The 20,229-nt window shown below is 37.7% G+C and overlaps 1 protein-coding gene across 1 annotated transcript in view; it reads right to left on the reverse strand.

The window, feature by feature from the left end:
- Nucleotides 1-613: 613 nt before the first annotated feature.
- Nucleotides 614-20,229, reverse strand: part of Calb1 (calbindin 1) — a 24,261-nt gene continuing 4,645 nt past the window's right edge. Inside the window, exons 4-11 of the mRNA XM_032905553.1 lie at nt 11,046-11,129; nt 10,887-10,943; nt 7,633-7,710; nt 5,745-5,800; nt 5,610-5,649; nt 5,440-5,493; nt 2,564-2,635; nt 614-2,241 (exon numbers count right to left, since the gene is read on the reverse strand). Of these exons, the coding sequence (XP_032761444.1) occupies nt 2,128-2,241; nt 2,564-2,635; nt 5,440-5,493; nt 5,610-5,649; nt 5,745-5,800; nt 7,633-7,710; nt 10,887-10,943; nt 11,046-11,129 (555 nt within the window). The 3' untranslated portion in view covers nt 614-2,127. The remainder of the gene's footprint in view (nt 2,242-2,563; nt 2,636-5,439; nt 5,494-5,609; nt 5,650-5,744; nt 5,801-7,632; nt 7,711-10,886; nt 10,944-11,045; nt 11,130-20,229) is intronic.

Raw genomic sequence — 20,229 nt, forward strand, 5'->3', positions numbered from 1 at the left:
CTACTAGAATTATGACTGTTGTTGCTACCAGTACTCTAAGATCTTCTAAGAAATGCCAGTGTTGGGTATGGTGGCACACAGCTGTAATCCTGTCACTTGGTTGGCTAAGGCAAGAGGATCAAGAGTTCAAGGCCAGTATATGCTATGTGGTAAGATCCTGTTTCAAAAATAAATAGATGAATACCCCCCAAAATGCATAAAATAACATCAGAAAAACTATGACAATTTTATTTTCTATTGTAGGTTTTGTTCTATTGCTATCACTAAGAATGCCAAACTTGGTACTATTTTAAGGTCTATTTTGTTGAATAAACATTTCTATAAATGGAATTTAACACATTTTTGTCTGTTACTATTTCTTTTTGGACCTTGCATAAAAACTGTGGCCAAATCACTCGAGGAAAAAGAAATCTCTAAATATTTGGATCTTCTAGGATTTCTTTGCTAGTTAATCTTTAAAACTCTTGTTTTTAAGAGTCTAAAGGCTTGTAGTCATTCACTGAACAAAATTTGTATTAGAACTCTTAGGCTATAATGATTCAAGATATCTTCTTTTTTACCCTAATTGATAATAGATTGTATGACAATTAACACTTTGGGGCAAAAACAAATATGAAAGAGTAATGTAATTTTCTTTATTCTTGGTTGATAAATTCAGTCTAAAGTCACTGCTTCCAAATACATGCTGAAATAAAGCCAGTTTATCAGTCCTCCTGGGTTTCTGTTGTTTGTTTGTTTTGACAGATTCCTTTTCTATTCATTCTTGAGGGAGAGATTCCACACTTGTTGTTGTTGTTATTTTTATGAATTTTCAGCTGACCTAAAAACTCCATTAGGTACTAACTATAAATTTCATAAATACTGCCATTGTTTCTTGCTTCATAATAAAGAATCCAGGCAACTAATCAAGATTTGTCACCGATGACCAGCATAGGACACACTAGCTGAAGGATACATGAAACTGAGTTACATGTGGGTCAGTGAGTGTTTTAGAATATCATTTAGAATATATAAGATAAATGATCACACTAGTATTTCTCTTCTGATCCTATCTTCAACTCATCTGGAATTCTGCAGATAGAAATAGAACTATTTTGAATGCTGATCTCAATATGAAACATAGAATCCACAGAATACACAAGTTTTGATGCAATAACATTCAATGATCAGGTTTCTGTGAATCTTACATTAAAATTCAATTACATATTAAAAATAGAGTAGTTATAGCTAGAAAAAAATATTTTCAGAGGCAGCAGATACCCTGGGTGGAAATGAACAGTTCTACATAGAAAATTCAGGAAGTATGCAAACTAGACACCAGAATACTCAGTACATTGAATTTAATCAGAGAGTACACACAGAATATGACACAAAACAGCAGTTTACTAGAATAATTGTCATCTGGAACACATGAAAATAATTTAGAAAATGGGCTAAGGTCATACTCTCTGCAATAGACTTCTTGGAAATATAGGCATAGTATCAGACAGATTTATGTGTCATCTGGCTACCTTCCCTTGCCACCAAGCCAGCTTGAACCAATAGTGTGGTATCTATTCAAGCAGTAGACATGCCACTGATCAGTAAATTAAATCTCTAGGGAGATCATTTTATGATAAAGCCATAGTTAACTATTGATATTTGTGCTTCACAAGCAGAAGCACATCCCTTCCACTAGATGGAAACAGCACAGAAGTGCTTTGTGGGACAGTACTATGATTGCCTAAATTAAAAAACACTTGGCTTGTCGTGAATTATTCTTTTACTCACTGACAGCTGTGCATTTACACATCTGACACTAGAATTGTTGAGATGGTAGAGTTTTAGGGAAATCCAAGTGTTCATCTGTATTTATGAAAGCAGAATCATGTTAGATTCATCTTTGAAAATGGATTGTACTTACTGGCCTAAGCATAGACTTTCTTCTTTTCAATTATATGCTTACAAAAACTGTACATTACAAACAGTATAGAAACAAGCAGAAAAGAATGTGCCACACATCCTGGATAATTCTCTATATGCAGTAGAATTTACAGATATAAAAGAAAATACAGCCTACTCCTTTATAGCGCACAGTTATGGTTTTAGATACAATGTATCACTAGCAAGTGGTTGTGGCCACCAACTCTAGTTGTCCCCAGCAGAGAGAATAAGGGCAAGATCTGTTCGGTATAGCTTCCCTCCATCCGACAAGGCCATTATGTTCTTCTTGTATGTAGAAATATTGTTAATATCCAATTCCTGTATAGGACATAGATAGCATTGCAATCCAATTAAAAATGGATGTTAGTTAACCACTGGCCAGTGATAAAACTTGAGGAACTGCTTGTTACACCAATCCTTTAAGAAGAGATCTCTTATAAATGCAAATAGTCACCAGGTCGTTTCTAAATCAAATCTGTCTGTCACAGTTTACTGATTTGTGTTAGACTCAATTTGAATTAAGAATTAAAATCTACTTCTGTCTTCTTCTTTCACTATATTTCCACAACAGGTGTATGATTGTTTGTGGGCAGTTCCCTAAAGTCTGCTTAAGAAATAACAGACATCACTACTAAATTACCTGTTTGTTTTTCTCACACAGGTCTTTCAGTAAAGCATCCAGCTCATTTTCATCTATGTATCCGTTGCCATCCTGGGGGAGAAGAAATGAAACCATATATATTAGAAGTAACTGGAGCCCTCCGATAAAATCTCCTTTAGTGAGTACCCCAACCTGCTGTGTTAGGGTAGAGCCCTTAAGAGTTCCAAAATAGGTGAGCACTTACATTTGTGAAATAGATTGAAAATTTCAGAGCATGCTCACATTTAATAATTCACTTCATGTTTGAAGTATCTTCCATTGGTATAAGTAATTAAGTAAAACTAAATATTTTCTAATGACAAAGGAGACCACTGGCTTGGGGAAGCCGTGGTTGACTTACTGTCACACCAGCAGGTGGCAGTTGTATAGAGTCTAGATCCAGGAATAGATAAATTAGAAGCCAAAAGCATGAACTAACAAACTCGTACTTAATCTTTTCTCATACATGAAGCTGTAATTTTTGTTTTACCGAGAGAAACTTCTGGGGACTGTTTCCTCTAGTTTAATTTTCATTGAACTCTGCCAGTCATCATCGTTATTATTTCCCATCTACAAACAAACTTGAGGCTCAGAGGGTTGGGCTCCTTATTCAGATCCTCACAGTGGCATGCCTTAGGCTAGCATCTGAATCAGGTCATGGAATGCGAGAATGTTGAATGAATAACTTGGTTGTGTAATTTCATGCTTTGTAAAAATTGTGACCCTTTAGTTTGAGGCTCTTGTTTTCTTTTGGGGACCACTATCCAGGTTTTCCAGAGGGTGAAATTATAGACAAGAAAAAAAATTGAGAAAGAAATAACAATATAATTTTTAAATACAGAACATTCTGAAGATGAAACATGTTGGCATTAATAAGTAAGTTTAGTAAAGTCACAGAATATAAAAATCTGCACCTACAAATCAGTCCTTGCAATAGTTCTAAAAATAGAATAAACTGCTTAAGAGTGAACTTAGTAATTAGAATGAAACACATGCATGCTGACAGTTGTAAAACCTGGGTGATATATCAAAGACATAAGCCAATGGAGAAGCACCTGTGCTTATGGATTGGAAGACTTAATCTCGTTAAAGTGTTCATACTATTTAATTCTAAAGATCAGCATAATCCCTTTCTAAACTCCAATGGTATTTTAAGAAGAAATATAAAAGATACAACCAAAATCATATATAATCACAAAATACCCAAAGTTGAAATAGTTAAGAGAAAAAAATAAAGGATGAAAACGGAGGTGTCAGACTGGTAAGATGGCTCAGGGACAGAGACATTCTGTGGCATGTTTCCCTGTGCAAACAAATGTGAAAACAGCACCAGCAATTTCTGATTTCAAAACAAAGTACTCGAATTACAGTAGCCAAAACAGTATGGTATTTGCTTAGAGACTGATATAGAGATGAATAGAGAGGAATAGAGAGGAATAGAATAGAATAGAACAGAACAGGGTGTGGACTTCAGTCCCCATGCAAAGAATCATCTGATCTTTCTCTTGGAGGCTGAGTATAGGGACAACATATTCTCTTCAACAAAAAGAATGAGGAAAAACTGTATCTGGGGAAAATTCTTGGACCCCTGCTTTTCATATGTGCAAAATTAACACAACACAAATATTTAAATCATGAAGATATAAAACCCCTAGAGCCAAGTACAGTGATACACGTCTTTAATCTTAGCTCTTGGGAGGCATTAGAAATGGGTCTGTGAGTTCAAGGCTAGCCTGGCTAATATCATGAGTTTCAGGCCAGCCAGTATGGGACCTTGTGTCAAAACCAGAACCCAAAGCAGACAACATAAACATATAAACTAGGTAGAAACTTCATGACAGCGGTCTTAGCAATGAACTTGTGGGTTATAAGCACAGAGCATAAACTACAGTAAGACAATGGAACTCAACATAGATGTTGCAAAGAGCCATTCAGGGTAAAGGTAGCCTGCAGATGGGAGAAGATATCTGCAGACTATTTATCAGGAAAGGCACTAATTTCTTATCTAAAGGAATGTAATATTAAAAGATGTAAGGAATATCTGTCATTCACCAGCATCAAACTAATCTTATTTTAAAATGGGCTAAAATATGAATAGATACTTCCCCCAAAAGATATAAATGGCTGATCAGTTTATGAAAAGGTGATCAGCCTTATTGTTCATCACAGAAATGCAAATTAAAACAAATAATGTAGCATTTCACAGCTGCAAGAAGAACTATTATATACAAGCAAAGGAAGTAAGTGTTCATGAGGATATGAAGAAATTGGAAACGTGTACACTGTTAATAGAAAATCAAAATGGTTCAGCAATGTTGACACACCAACAAATTAAAAATAGAACTAACATGTGATAGAAAACATCACAGTTCTGTTCTTTTATCTAAAAGTTCAGGCTCTCTTAGAGGTATTAACATTCTATATTCGTTCAGTGTTTTCACAATTGCTAAGATGTGGAAACACCCTAATGAAATAATGTCTATATGGAGATTATAAATACACATACAACACAAAATTATTCTGCATTTAAAAAGGACATTCTGTGATGTATAATAAAACAGGTAAAACTTGACAGCATGTAAGGTGAAATAAGTTTGTCAGAGAAGGGTCATTATACAATGTTTCTGAACTAGTGAAACTCATGCAAGCAGGAGACTAGTGGATGTCAAGGAAGGGGAGGCAGAGAAAATGGGAAGTCACAGCGAATGTCCAGTCTCAGGTGAGTAAGGTGAGTGAGTTCTAAAGAACTGCCATCCAACCTTGCCCCTATAGCTACTACACACATGTCACATTTAAAATCACAAGAGGATAGATTTCATGTTAAATGGTTTTCATAAGATTTTTTTAAAGAAAAAAAGGAGAGAAAATACTTTTACCTGATCATATAACTCAAAAGCCTTATTGAACTCTTTCCCACACATTTTGATTCCCTAGGAGTCAGAAGAAAGGTTCAGTCAAAAAGTGATATATATATTTCTCTCAACAAATCTCCTACGATTTGAGTTTTTAAGGAAAACATTATTTACTATAGAGAAAAACCACCTACCTGGAATTTAAGAAGGAAATTTTCCTGCACTGGTAGTAACCTTTTGGGAAAGAGAGAAAAAACATTGTTAATGGGTTGGGAATTTAGGCGAGGTCCTGCTTTTCCTAATGACTTCTGTACAGTTCTGAACCTTACCTGGCCATCTCTGTCAGCTCCAGCTTTCCGTCATTATTTGAGTCGAACAGCTTCAGCTGAAAGGTATTGTTATTGTTTGGGACACTGAGTTATACATTATTGAGTGAAGGAGACAAACATTCAAAAAAATCAAACATCTTGAGTGGCTGCAACGTAAGCGCTCTAATACTGAGCTACACCCCCAGCGTGCTTTTTTGTTTTAATTGTTTTTAAAGCACGAAATTCAAAAAAAGAAGTTAAGTAGGTAACCAGACTAAGTTATTTTGAATTATTTCAAATCATTTAATTTCCACGGGATACTAGAAACTTACTAATGTTTCCTAACTCACTTTTGTACTTAAATGTCACATACTGAGATGCACTTGGACATGAATACATAGACTTATTTGGGAAACATTCCCACTTTTTAGAAAGTAGTAAATATTGCCACAATGAAGGAAATGTTAATAACTAAATATGCCAAATGTAGCATTTTAAAATATATTTGAGAAAAAGGCCATGTTAAAGACAGTGTATAGAGGTTTAGAGAGTTCTTTAGAGAAAAGTTTGAGATGTAAGAATTCTGTTTTGGAAGTACATCTTTTTTTTTCAGGGTTAGTATTGACACAGCATTTTACAAACCCTTGACCGTAAATTCTAATATTGTTACACTGTCTACCAAGATACCGGACAACTAGATCACAGAGTGTAGTGCCCATAGGGAAATGTTTCCTCATCTATATATTTAAATTTTAATTAGCTCTTGATTAATTACTTCCTGGATTGGAACTGGTTTATGACATTTAATCAGATCTACTGGGCCAGACCTACAGGGGGACGCTCCCATCTGAGTCACTTCTGAAAGGCAGCCTCAGAGTCCTACCTGTAAAGGCGAATTTACTTTAAATAGAATCCCTTAAGATCGAGACAAATGAGAAAGTTGATAAATGTAGGTTATTGTCCACTCCCCAAAGAGAGGACCAAGGACAGCTTAGGTCTTGCCCTCATGATGCAGCAAGAATGTCTCTCACCTGTGCGATGCTACAGGAGCAGATTTAACTGTACTGAGAATTTAAAACCCCGAAGGAAAATCTCAGTAGCGCTGACAAGGACAGAAACCTCTAGAAACTTGTTCCTCAAGCTATCCCAAATCTAATATAGCACACAAGTAATGGTTTGCGGTTTATCTATTTAACCCATGGGGTATGAACTCGTAATAACTTTTTAAGCATGTAGAGAAAATATAAACATATATATTGTTTGGAACTGTTAATCCTATGATGTGTTTAGGCAAGTAAACCACCTACTTGAGACCAGTAATTTCATGACTGTTTATCTCCTCTAGAACCTCATTAATTTGTTTGCATTAGATACCTTTGTTTAAAGAAGTTTTGTGACTGCGTTATTCATATTTTGTAAAGGTACTACTCATATGATTAGTAAAACACCAAGTATAAAGTGTGTTTGAATCTGCTCATTTATAGCACGGATAACATACTTTAAAATAATAAAAAATCAAAGGAAAAGGAACCTCATTTTAAGTCATTTAATGAATAAAGTAACGAGCAGTTATTAAACTCTCGAAAAGTCTATGGTCTTCTAAACAATGACAACAATAAGCTCAGAATTTCTATGAGCAAAGGGTGATGTTACTTATCTGCTATGTATAAAGATAGCATGTAGAAGCTGTGTATAACTTAGTGATACAATTACTCCGGCTTTTAAAGAAAGGCTATGTTTTGAGAGATGAATGTGGCATAGCTTCGTCAGAAATGCTCCTCTGTAGTTACGTGATGTGCAAGCTGTGGTTTATTTATTCCACCCTAGGTACTCTGGAGAGTTAGCAAAACCACAGACAATGCGCTTGATGAGTTCTTGCTCGCCTAAGTCTTTTCTGGTTGAGTCTTACCATGAGGTCTGTGTACTCAGCAAGTTTCATATCATCCACGGTCTTGTTTGCTTTCTCTAGCAGGTCCTTAAGAAAGTTCTGTTGAGAAAAAGAGCACTCAGAAAATGTCACGGATAACATGTCGCCTGCAACAAAATTTATCTGGATGAATGCAGAGTAAACCTCTGTGGTAGAGCCAGGTGAGGAGAGGAAAGTCAGGTGGTCACTGTGGCCTCCCAAAATGAAGCGACCTGTGACAGGCACAACACCTGCCTCTTCCTGAGACCCAGTGTGTCACAGTCAGAGCTACGCTGTGCTCTTATGGTTGGGATTAAAGGAGAGTGTGGACTGTGTAATGTAAAAGGGTCGGAATTAAAACTTTAGATGTTATCGCAATGGATACTCCTCTTCCCCTGTATTCACGTGATCTTCCGGATAGAAGTATAAGGTGCCATATCTGTACCTCTCCAATCTGTGTGAAAAACGATCAGCAATCTGGATGGAAATATGGCTCTGATTCAAATGCATTTCCCTCCACACCCTGGGACATATTTGCCTATAAGTGTTCAGCGAGCTTGAAGCCCATCCCCCCAGATGGCCTGGTGGTTAGCTTTTAGGCGTCACCGGATGCAGAGTCTTTCTTTCCATGCTTCCGCTGACTGTACCAAGTACAACAGTTGGTAACGTCGAATTCTTGAGGGACATATGAATCACATTAAAACAGAGATTAACGTGGGAAGGGTGCAAATGACTATTAACTCGACAGTTGGAACTTGGGAGCAAGTTTCATTTTTGTTTGAGAGAGATAAGAATTAAACAAAAGCTTAACAAAGGCTTGCTATACAGATGTCAGTGTGGATTCCGAGGGATGTAATAGCCTTTCGTTTCCTGCACCGATGTTCGTTGGCCATTCTTTCTTTTCCTCAGAAAATGAATTAATGCAGCTATGGAAACTGAGCAGACCTGAGCCCAGAACGTCCTGGAGGGCCGCATTTCTTTGGTATCCCTCACCGTGCTCCAGCTCCTTCGTTAAAGAGAACGAGCTCTTTACTTATTTTCTGAGGGAGGGCTGCTTCCTGGTTTGATGCGTTTATTATCCCTTCGAACATTCTGCTTCAGATCCACAGTGAAATCCATAGAAAATTCAAAGTTATCTGGTGGGGGTGAGGTTTATTTTTGAGCTTTCTGAGGCTTTTTGTCAGAGATTAATTGGGTTAAATAAAAAGCCTCATCAGACAGTGAAATGGTGGTCACAAAAATAGCCTTGGAAGAAACCTTGGGACACTAGGATTCAAAGTCATGTCTGAGAGCAAGTGATGTTTTACTCTATTATGGATCTTAAAATTAGCTTTCTTGAAATATCCATTAAAAAGAATGCCAATGTATCTTTAAAATTCTCCAGGGAGGAGGACTTCTATTTAGAATTTCCTTTCTCAGGATAAAATTTAGAACAAAGAATGAGACTCAGAATATTTTGAGGTCAGTATTGAAGTGAGCTAAAGTTTTCATTATGTACTGCGATAGTTTTGTTTCTTTTAAATGATTCTTTTAGTCTAAAAGAATAAAACCACAATATCTCCCCTAGCAGCTTGTGGACTCTAGCTACAGAGCAATGTTTCTAAAGAACATTGCTTTCAAGAACCTCATGTTAAAAGTGTTAGTGCTTTCAAAAGGCTGCAGTTGACGCTTATAGCATTTTCACAGTGGTTCAAATGTACCAGTTCCATCTCTAAAATTCTATCCTTCTTAAATCATATCGATTTGAGATTTAATCATGTGTGATTAGGAAAATGATGCTCCCATTTTCCCACCTAGCTGAGCAGAAGCAGCTCTACGGTGGGTGAAGCTTGAGGCACATGCTGCTATAGAAAAACCACATTTTTTTGACGTTAGCAGACACTCTAGGACCAAGCCTAGGTTCCCTTCCCAGGCAGCTGTGCCATGATGAAAAGTTCTCCAGCCATACCTTGGGAGTCATATTAAAGTTGCCTGGCAAATTTTCTGAAGAATAAATGCTGAGAATCAATTCAGATGCGGTGCTATGTCTGTGACATAGAAGGCACACGCTCTCAACAATATTAACTTGCTTCCCTTCTAAGAATTAAATTAAACACGTGTGTGCGTGTGCGTGTGTCAGTGGGACGGTGCACAGGTGCTATGGCACTCATGTGCAGATCAGAAGCTAATTCTCCTTCCACCATTTGGGGCTCAGGAGATCAAGTGGTCAGACTTACTAGTGCCTTAACCCCTGAGGCATCTCAATAGTCCTTGCGCCCACAAATCACTCCACATTCTGAAGGTAGAGGAAGTAGGGCCTTTCTGACTAAGGCGTCTTCCGGTTGGCTGGAGGAAATGAGGTGGAAGATCCGTTCCCATTCCTGTAATGAGTGTAATGTCCTTTCTTAGGCCTTGCACTTCATAGAAGAGTGTGTCACGCCTTACTTGGGACTCAATAGCTTATCTGATACCATGGTATCGTTACCTCTGCTTTAAAGATAGGAAACAGTAGAATCCCATGGAGATTTGTCCTGAGGTTGTATTCGATTCAGATCACTTTTCCTTATGTCTCTCTCCCACATGTCTCCTCATCACTGAGGAGTTCTGTCTGTGATGTACGAATCGATAGCTTCATTTTCAAAATTTTAGTTTTCCACACTTGTATAATTTGTATTGCTGATAGGCAGCGGGTTATGTACTGTATCTGAGGCCTTCCATACGGATGGGTCTGGGATTAAACATTACAGTCCTGTGTGTCCTTTCTGTATGGTCTTCAGTAGGTTCTTCAACGTGTTACAGGCCCTTTGTCACTGGGGTAATGCTTATCTCATGCAGTATAGGTAAAGGTGAAATAAATATGCATAAGGTACCACACGGTCTCTGTCACTTGTCTCTTTCAGAGGGAAATCTATTTAGGCGCTCGATTTATAAAATAAAGCTTCCAGTTTCAACGGAGAGTGGTAGCATACTTAGCTGGCACGGTTAGCTACTTCTGTGTATGTACGACAACCACCCATCTATCTTATGTAACAATGTAGGTACAGCACAGAAAATGCTAATCTCTCGCACAGATGAACAGAATCTCAAGAAGCACTTGAAGTCTGTCTTTCGATCTGGTGTTTCACTAATGATGCGAAGAGTGGGTGCAAATGTGCCACACTGCTCAACGTAAGTTTCTTCTGTAGGAGGGTTTTTTTTTTTTTTAAGATATGAATCCCTTAGCGGTTCATGATTGCATCTGGGAAGAGCGCGCTGAGCCTTAGCTTTGCTCCACTCACCTTAAGTTCCTCCGTTTCTATGAAGCCACTGTGGTCAGTGTCATACTTTCTCCAAGTCTGTAAGAAATTTGGAGATGGAAACCGATCTAAATAAATCAATAAACCCAACAATTGCCTTACTCCCAGCAGCTTTCTTACAGGGAGGGTGATTTTTTTTACCTTCATGAATTCCTCGCAGGACTTCAGTTGCTGGCATCGAAAGAGCAGCAGGAAATTCTCTTCGGTGGGTAAGACATGGGCCAACTGGAAAAGATGGAAAGACAGACATGAGGAGCCTGGAAAAGGGCCCACGCCATCGCCTGCTGCTTCAGTTTCGCTTCAGCATGCGCTGTGGGCAACGCTATTGGCTGAGAAAGGAGGAGCAGATAAATACGAGCTGACTAGTAGAGGAGAGGACACGGTTCACTTTCCCTGTCTGGTGCTTCGCTGCTGCAAAACTCAGTATCTGTGTCCCCGAGGACCTTCATGCCTAGGAGAAGAGATGGCGGTAGCGACCACATTTGATCTGCTGTACATACACGCAGATGCTGTGGCCGAACCCCTAAGCCACCGATCAGGTCTTGGTTCTTTCGCGGTGCACAGGATGGAACACAGCAAGGCTGTAAATCTCACGTGGAATGAGAAAGTGTGAGAAACATGCATAAAGGTGAGAGGAAGGAAGAAAAATTGTATGAACACATGTCTAGTTCTGGAGAGAAACACAGTGGAGAGGGGCCTAAAACAACTGTAGAATAGTAGAAAGAGGTAGAGGCATATCACCAGAAAGAGGGGAAACCAGACAGTAACAGGCAATACTCTTAAACTGTGATCTCTGCTTGAATCCGGGGCTCGGGTTAATCTTTGATCTTCACTGTGTGACTCTGTGACATTCTCCCTTAGATCTCTCTTCGAAATCTCAACGCCTCTTCCTCTGTTTCTCCTTCTTTCCTTCCTCCCTCTCTCCTTCCCTCCCTCCTTCCTTCCCTCCCCCATTCTCTGTCCCTCTCCCCCCACCCCCCCTCGAGGAGTAAGGAGTCACAGATCCCATTTGGAGACTAATCTATTGCATGTGGAGAAGGAGGGAGCTGGATTGATGGCCCCGTCGCTGATGTGACTTCTATTTCTGGCTCTGCTGCTAATGAGCTGTGGTCCCCGGCAACTTCCCCAGCTGCATTGGCCCTCAGTACCTTCATCACTAGAAAAAGAAGGTGAAGGAGAAATGAATGTCTCAGGCTCAAAATATGTGCTGTTGGAATTACTGACCCTTTACCATTAAAGAATGAATCCTCACATACAATATTTGACTGATTTTCAGCAGTGGTTGAATTCCCTGAAGTACAGACGTGACCCCTTATCCTTGGTACCTTACACTTTAAATATCTAGATCAGAGCTACTTAAATTTCTCCCGTTCTCCCTCTTTTCTCCTGAGAATGTTTTAAGTGACCCCAGGCAGGAATAATATAAATATATAAACAAAACAGTTACTGATAATAAACTGTAACAATTTAGTTTAAAATCATTCATTTTATATAATTTTACCATTTATTAAAGAAGAACTTAAATTGTTTTTATGTAAAGGTTACATCTCGGCTGGATGTTTGATACTACAGAATGTAGAACATCTTCAATCTCTTAGAACTGATCCGTCTGTAGCAATTTCCCTAAAGTACAATAAAATCATTAGTGTGGTGAGCGGCATTTCGTATAAATATGTAGTATAAAATGGCACAACCATGTTATTGCACCACCACAGAAATTGTTGAAAATTCTTTCCTAATCTCTAGCCAAAATTCATCCAACGAATTTTTGTGAAACTCAGTTCAGCCACTTCTAACAGAACGTTTTAAAGTCAAACATTGTAATATAAAACACAGATATACTAATTTTATGTATGTTCGGGAATGGCAGAAGGAAGGAAGATATTAGAAGTCTTTGCTTCCCACATTTAGACTATAATGTTAATCCAAGAGTAGAAAACTTCATATGTAGAGTAAAAGGACTGAAACTCACAGGGCATCCTAATGATAGCTGGGGCGTTTCAGGCAGTGTTTGCTGGCGTTGCATGGAATGATGCATGTGCAGTGCCAGGTGAACATGTGTGCTCAGCACCAAGGCTACAGTGACGTCGTATATGGCATTTGTGCCAGGAACACCCTGGATTCATTACACTTTTAATTTTGAATTAATTCATTTTTTTCCTGTGTGTTCGGAAAACTTTTACTGTTTTATAGGTCATTAGCCACAGTTTAAGAAGCTAGGGTTGAAATTAATATTTAGGCCATAAGATGTCCTAAGTGTTCAACTAAGTAATGGGCAAGATCATCATATCCACTTAAAATTTTTTCCTACCTTTTAGGTCCATTAAGGTTTGAAGCTTAATGTAAAATGCCATTTCACACTATGGGTATGTGAATTGTATAATATGTCCTTTAAATTGTCTTGATTTTCAGTCTTTGAAAAATGGCTGAAATTTCAATTTTGCCCATACTCGTTAAAATAACGTAAAAGATGAAACAAATAAATCTTGTCAATGTTTAGTATGACCCAGTCAGAGAATATCTTAACTAGAAGCAAAGACCACTGATCTGGGTAGATGATAACTAGTGTGAGTATATATGAAGTAGTGTATGTAGATAATAACACACCTAAAAGATGAAAATAGGGCTTTAGGATTTGCCAGGAAGTTTAGAAATTAATCAGGCTTTGATCCATAAATATACTAATATTACTGTAGTGTGAGATTATATGTAAATATAAAATATAATATACATAGTAATATATATGTATATACATATATATATATGTATGTATGTATATATTTCAGGCATCTCATTATAACATTCAGGTCTTGTCTGTATAGCTGATTTCTTTACCCATACAATTCTGCCTGTTCGAAATAATACAGTTCAATATAATTCAAAGCCCAACATTTGAGTTGAGATACAAATTGAATGATCTGTTCTGGTGACTTGCAGACTCTGAAACTCCGTTATATTTTGTGACTGTTAATAAATTAAGGCTGCAACACACTTCTTGCTTACAGAGAAGGATGAGTTGGTTGCTCCCTCACTCTTGGAATGCAAATGAAGCCTTTGTTGGTGATTGCTACCAGTGGCTATGAGAAGTTGAGCTTCTTTTCACTCAGGGAAATCTAGAAATCATTTTCCTTATGAGTCTTTCTTTCCTCTGCACCTGTATTTGGTCCTAGTAGAAAGTGACTATAAATGATTTTCATTATTAAAGAAGCATGAGTTAGGCCCACAAAGCAGATCTCCACCAAAGCTAAGAGGGAAGGGAAGAGAGAGGGAGAATTGTAGGCATAGAGCCAGTCTTCAAAGGGAGGAGAAACAACCACACTCCCAAAGCCCAGTGTAGAATACTGAAGTCATTCTGCAGAATACTTCTTTTAGAACTTCAAATGATGTGAGGAGGGAGGAAATATTTATCCAGGAGAGGGGTGAGAACAAAGAGGAAGCAAAATAGAAATCCTAGGTCTTAAAGAAGGAGGAAATAGGTCAGAGAGGAGTTGACCAATGGAATTTGATAAGCGTGCATGTTAGGAGGTTTTGTGTAATGCTGGAAGTCTGTTCGTGTTATGTGACAGCTATGATTAGCATGTGCACTCATTTATGAAACTGGAAATAAGCAATCTCAACTCTTTACTTATTAGTATGTAAATTTTAATGTTTTCAGTGGTTCTTTCCCAGGTCATTTTAAGAACTCAGAAAACTTGTCTGCATCCTATACCCATCCAGATTCAACAAAACCTAGCATATCGGGTGCCTAGGTTACATGGTTGTGATTTTCTTGATGATTCTTTTAAAATTAGAAATAGTTCATTGACATGATATGGAACCAACATCCTTTACTAATGTATGTTTCTATATTGCCTAAATTTCATAGAACATATGTTGTCTTAAACTAAAAAGAGCGATTTATTTTAAAAACTATACTTCTGAAAATCCACCAACTATTTAAACATAGAAAAAGTAAAAGAATACATTAGTTAGTAATGATTAGATATAAGATTTGGGAAATTCACCCACTTTTGTGCTATACAGTTTATATAACTCACTTAAAGATCAGAGAGTTCTAGAATGTCCCATATAAAGAGTCATCATCCTCATCCTCCTCTTCCTTCTCCTTTTGTTCCTTTTCTTCTTTCTCCTCCATTTCCCCCTTTCTTTCTCCTTCTCATTTTGGCTTTTCTAGACAAGGTTGCTTTGTGTAGACCAGGCGGCCCTCGAACTTAGAGATCCACTTGTCTTAGCCTCCAGAGTGCTGGGAGTAAAGATGTACACCACCACACCCGCTGTTCTTTATGGATAGTATAGATTTATATTTCTTTGTGCATGCCGTTTTAATCTTAATTATGACTTAATACTGACTGTATCTATATACAAACTGTTAAAAAATCTCATTAAGTTTTTAATGTTACTTATAGTACTACCTTATTTAAAAATGAATTTTACTCATATAAAATATCATTGTAAGGCAAAATAGCCATTTAAAAAGCAATGCATGTGTTTGGATAATGTGTGCCTGGGGTGAATAGAAAGACTTCCTTTCAAGGTAAATTCTACAATGTGAGTGGTGCTGTGATTTCCGTTGCTCCCTTTGTCAACGCATACAAGTCATTATTCACATTTCAACTGGAGCATGGAGATTCTCCATCTATAGCAGTCAAGACAAGGTCTAGGATGTGCCAAAGGTCTTTCACAGAACGCCAGTTTATTCTCAAATGTTCAAGTCACTATGTCCACAGAAGTTCCCAGCCCTGATTCTTGATTGATTTCTTAGTCACTAGGCTACCTGCTTTCTCTCTTATGAACTCCCCAATCTTTACTGTGAGTTGCAGAAAAAAAAAATTAGAGCGAATCAAAAGAATGAACAGAAAGTAAGACACATGTCTGTAGGTACAGATGGAATATCTTCAGTCTTTGCTTATGGAATTGGTTGCTTGGCACTGAAAGTGGGGAAACAAACTTTTTTTCTAGTTGCCTGTCCTTGAAGATACCATCTACATTTTACTGACGCGATGAAGATGAATGATGTTAACTTTGTCTAGAGTGAGCTGTAAACCCCATCAGCTGGCATTAAAGATGTGCACCACCATACCCACTTTTTTTAATGGAAAGCGTAAATGTATATTTCTTTGTGTGTGCTGTTTTTATCTTAATTATAAAAATATTGACGACATCTATATGCAAAACATTCTTTCAAAAGCTCATTAAACTGTTAGCATTAGTCATTATAGTACCATCTTCTTTAAACAAAATTAATTTTATGTATTTTTTTAAAAAAAAACAAATGAAATTACTGACGTCTACTGGAAGTAAAGTTCCCTTGGACATAATTCAGATTATTACTGGGCCATGGATCGGGGATGGTGGGGATATTAGGAGATGCTTCTCTGAGTTGTTTCCTGTTCCAGAAGTATTATTGTGCACTCAACTGTCCCATTGCGGAAGTGTCTGCGCTGAAGACATCTGTAGGTCCAAGAAGGCTGAATCTCATGGTTAATCCACACAGGAGTATAAAAACCCTACCCTCTTACTCAAAATTTAGGAGATCTCTGAAGAGTAACCCCGCCACAAAGCTCACTACAGGGGAAGTCTCCATTAAGGCTTTGTTTATGAGGGCCCTGCGTTCCTCAGTGCCCAGGCCTATTGTTTTCATTCTGCCAAGTACTTCCTACCAATCCTTTTTACTGTGGTTTCACTCAGGTCAGCTTCCAGGGAACTCAGCCCTAGCAAGAGTTTGACTTGCTTTGCCATCTCCCTCCGTTCCCTTGCAGAATGTGGAGCTTTCGCATCATGCTTTAGAGAAGGTTGGAATCCCAGTCCTGCCTCATCTGGCTGCTAAATTCTACGTCATACTAAGAGTCTTACAGGAAGACAGATGATTTGAAAAAGAAAATCCCTTTCCATAAAAAATTTCTAAGAAAGAGATAGACACAAAAGATAAAGCAAAATGCCACATGTCAGGAGACGCCATGGGTGGGAACTTCATTGAGAGACAAAGAGCTGAGACAGACACATCAACACGCAAAAGAGCAGAATTCATCACATTTGAAGGCAACCTGTGAGACAAATAACCCTTCCTGAGCGCGCATTAGCAAGGGTTCCTTTTTACATTTGAGGAGCCACGGAGGGCTTTTCCTGTCAATGAGAAGTAAATCCAGGGAGTGTAAAAGGTAAATAATCATGAACTTAAAAATATTTGAGTTTAATAACTTAAATTTAATAAATTATGTGAGAAGGAGAAAGGAGTTTTGACATTTAGGACAATAGAGTAGGTTTTTCAGTAGCTTATTTCTGTATTTAATAATAATGCCAAATGTGCATCGTAGGCTATTACAGTATTCTGCTCGACCTGAATTATCTCGTTTGACACATGCTCATAATAGATATACGAAGTTAGTGCCCAGTCATGTTTGCCCATAGTCCAGGAAACATGTTCTGAGGCTGTTTATATAACTTATAGTGTGAGGCAGTTTTAAAGTCAGATAATCTAACATTTTTATTTTGAGACATTTATCCCTTACCATCTCACCCTATATTCAAAAGGTGTTTCTAATACATCATTTAAGTCTATCCAGAACAAAATTTCAAACTCGATTTTATTATTAATCAGTTTCTACCATTCTAAGGTAGACGAGTAGTCTGGCAAGAAAATTAACTTTCATCTCGAGTAAGTGAACAAGCTTAAATTCCACCATGGAAGAGAAGAGAAAATGGCTGAGGACTTTCCGCTTCCCTTCAGTGGCTGTTGCAGTTTTTAGGTTAGAATAGCTTTTAGATCTATTTTTTTCAGTGTATGCACTGACCTGGACAGATAGAAACACTAAGACTACAGAGGTTGATAGGCTCCTGCACAGCGCCCATGGCAACAGAGGGAGCACTTAAAGGTTTGACCTCTAGCAAAAGGAAGAAATATCTGTGTGTACTTCATGTGAGAAAAAAAAATCGATGACCTGCTAAATCATTGAGTTTTCCTACTTAATTATTTTAATGGACCTTCTTAACATTGGAACAATATTAATCTGAATAAATTTAGAACATTTCTAACTGTAGTGGTGTTTGTTAAATTATCTCAAATTTTCAATGCTTTTGAATTTATATTAACAATTATGTTATCACTGAACTACCTTCATATGAATTTTAAAATCTACTAAACTCATTAAATTACCAAATTCAGAACATTAGACATATCAACATTTTTTGATATGTTTAGGTAAAATGCATTCTGTGGAAAGTGTCAGTCTAGTATCAGGTCAGAACACTAAAAAATTAGGTAACATTTCTCTTTTTTAAAATTCAATTGGGTGGTGCCCTCAGGGAAGCAGATTACTGCATGCATGTTAATTTACTTTGATTAGACTTCAATGAGTCCTGGAGTCTAAATTAAATGAACATTACATACAAGCATACAGGTGTTCCTTGAACACTAAGGCATAGTGAACCATTTTGGAAGCATAGGGTTTTGTGTTCTCTTATAGCCAGGTAGGCTTTTTATATTGGATGGCCTCATTACACACAGGACATCTTAGCAAGTAATATCTCATGTCAAATTGGACACAGGATGAACAAGGTTCCGGTGATGCCAGAAGGTGAACTGAGAGTCTGCACATCCCCCAGCATCTCCCTGGTTTCTGTATGCTTCCTGTAACATTTTAATATTTTTTTCCAGGTAAGCATTCAGCTCTTACTTAGCTACCCTGGACATACATTATAAACCACCATGGCAGTCTTCTTCCCGTCCTCCCATTTAAAACTTCTCTTCTTTTTGGATAATCTCATTCAGCTGCCTCCTCCAAATCTTGGCTAATAACTGTTATGGGGGCTCACAAGGTACAGTGCACAAAGGTCATCAAGCTGTGCAGTTTGGCAGGTTTGCTATTCTCTCTCTTTCTTAGAGCCATCTTCTTCTATACCCCATTTCATTTTATTCGTTCAAAACCCATTTTGCCTTCCTTCTTACAGTTATTGTCTTAAACCTGTGGAGATTGTGTTTTATCATATCTTAAGACAATGCGTTTGCTGGATGCCAGCTTCTCATTGATGTTAAAATTCAAAGGATGAGTCCAGAGTATAACCTGGATTCACTCATTTCACCTAATTATTCAACATCTTGTGAATAAGGTGCATGCTTTTGCTACATAATCTCATATCACCAAACAAATATCACCATAAATAATTGAGTTCACTAGACTGCTTCAAGGTGGAATTGCTAAATACAAGATAATAATCTTCCCTCACCTAGAATTATAAAGTAGTCCAAGCTGTTAAAGAGACAATCTAGAATATCACGCGTTATAGACGTTCAAACTAGTTTTTGAGTAATTATTTATCTTTTACATATGGTCAGAAACAGTTTTATTATTCTGGTCTTGATTAGTCGGCCTCTGTATCAGCTATACCTTCAATAACTATTACCTATTTATACAGTAATGAGTTGCACACAGGCAAAAGGGGAAAGTGTATGCTCCAGGGAGAAATTTTAATTACAAAGATAATAATAGTCTGTCCTCCCTTCACTCTATTTGTAGTAGGTGTTTAAAAATATGTGTATTTCACACTGGCACCACAAGTGTCCTAATAAGATAAATTATTTGGAAACCAGGTTAATTCTTTGAATCAAAAGTAAATTATAACTAATTTTTGAAGGCCACAGCACTTCACAACTGAAGAGACTGAGAATGTTTTTATGAACACAGTGGTTTGCCATATCTCAAAAAATATGCTCTTATTCATTTTTCTAGATAAAGCTCTCTATCCAGTTTAAAAAAAAACAGGTGGCAGAGCTAAACACAGCTAAGACATCACTTGTAGGAATAAGGGAAGCCACATCTACTTTGCAAATTGAGAATATCGATGGATGCATAAATGATTTCCTTTCCTCGATGATTATAGGCATAATAAGATGTCTTTAAGAGGAAAAGTCATTGTCAAAAGGCAAGAGTTGACATGCACAGTTTTAACCTCTAGAAATTCAACTGCGTGCCTACATACCAGAGAGTAAAGTGTTCACTCCCCGTAGGAAAGTTCTTGTGCCTTTGCTAGGGCCCTCTATCAATCTGAAATAGAATTTCAGAAACCTGCCAGGATGCAGCCTTTGCCATGGCAACTTTATGGGCCTGAAAAGATTTGCTTTGAAAACATCACAGAGAACTTTACACTGTTAAGTGTCGGGCACTGTACTGGGGAGAGTATGGAGGGGACTATGAGAATATGCTCACTTAGAAGGTGGGACTTACTTGGTCCACTACATCAGTGAGCAGGAATGTGAGAGAGATTTAGCATTGCACTTCTAAGTCTGCAGACTAGGATTCAGACTACATTAAACTCTTCAGTCTCTTTT

The sequence above is a fragment of the Rattus rattus genome, chromosome 1 (assembly GCF_011064425.1).
Source record: "Rattus rattus isolate New Zealand chromosome 1, Rrattus_CSIRO_v1, whole genome shotgun sequence".
Taxonomy (NCBI): Eukaryota; Metazoa; Chordata; class Mammalia; order Rodentia; family Muridae; genus Rattus; species Rattus rattus.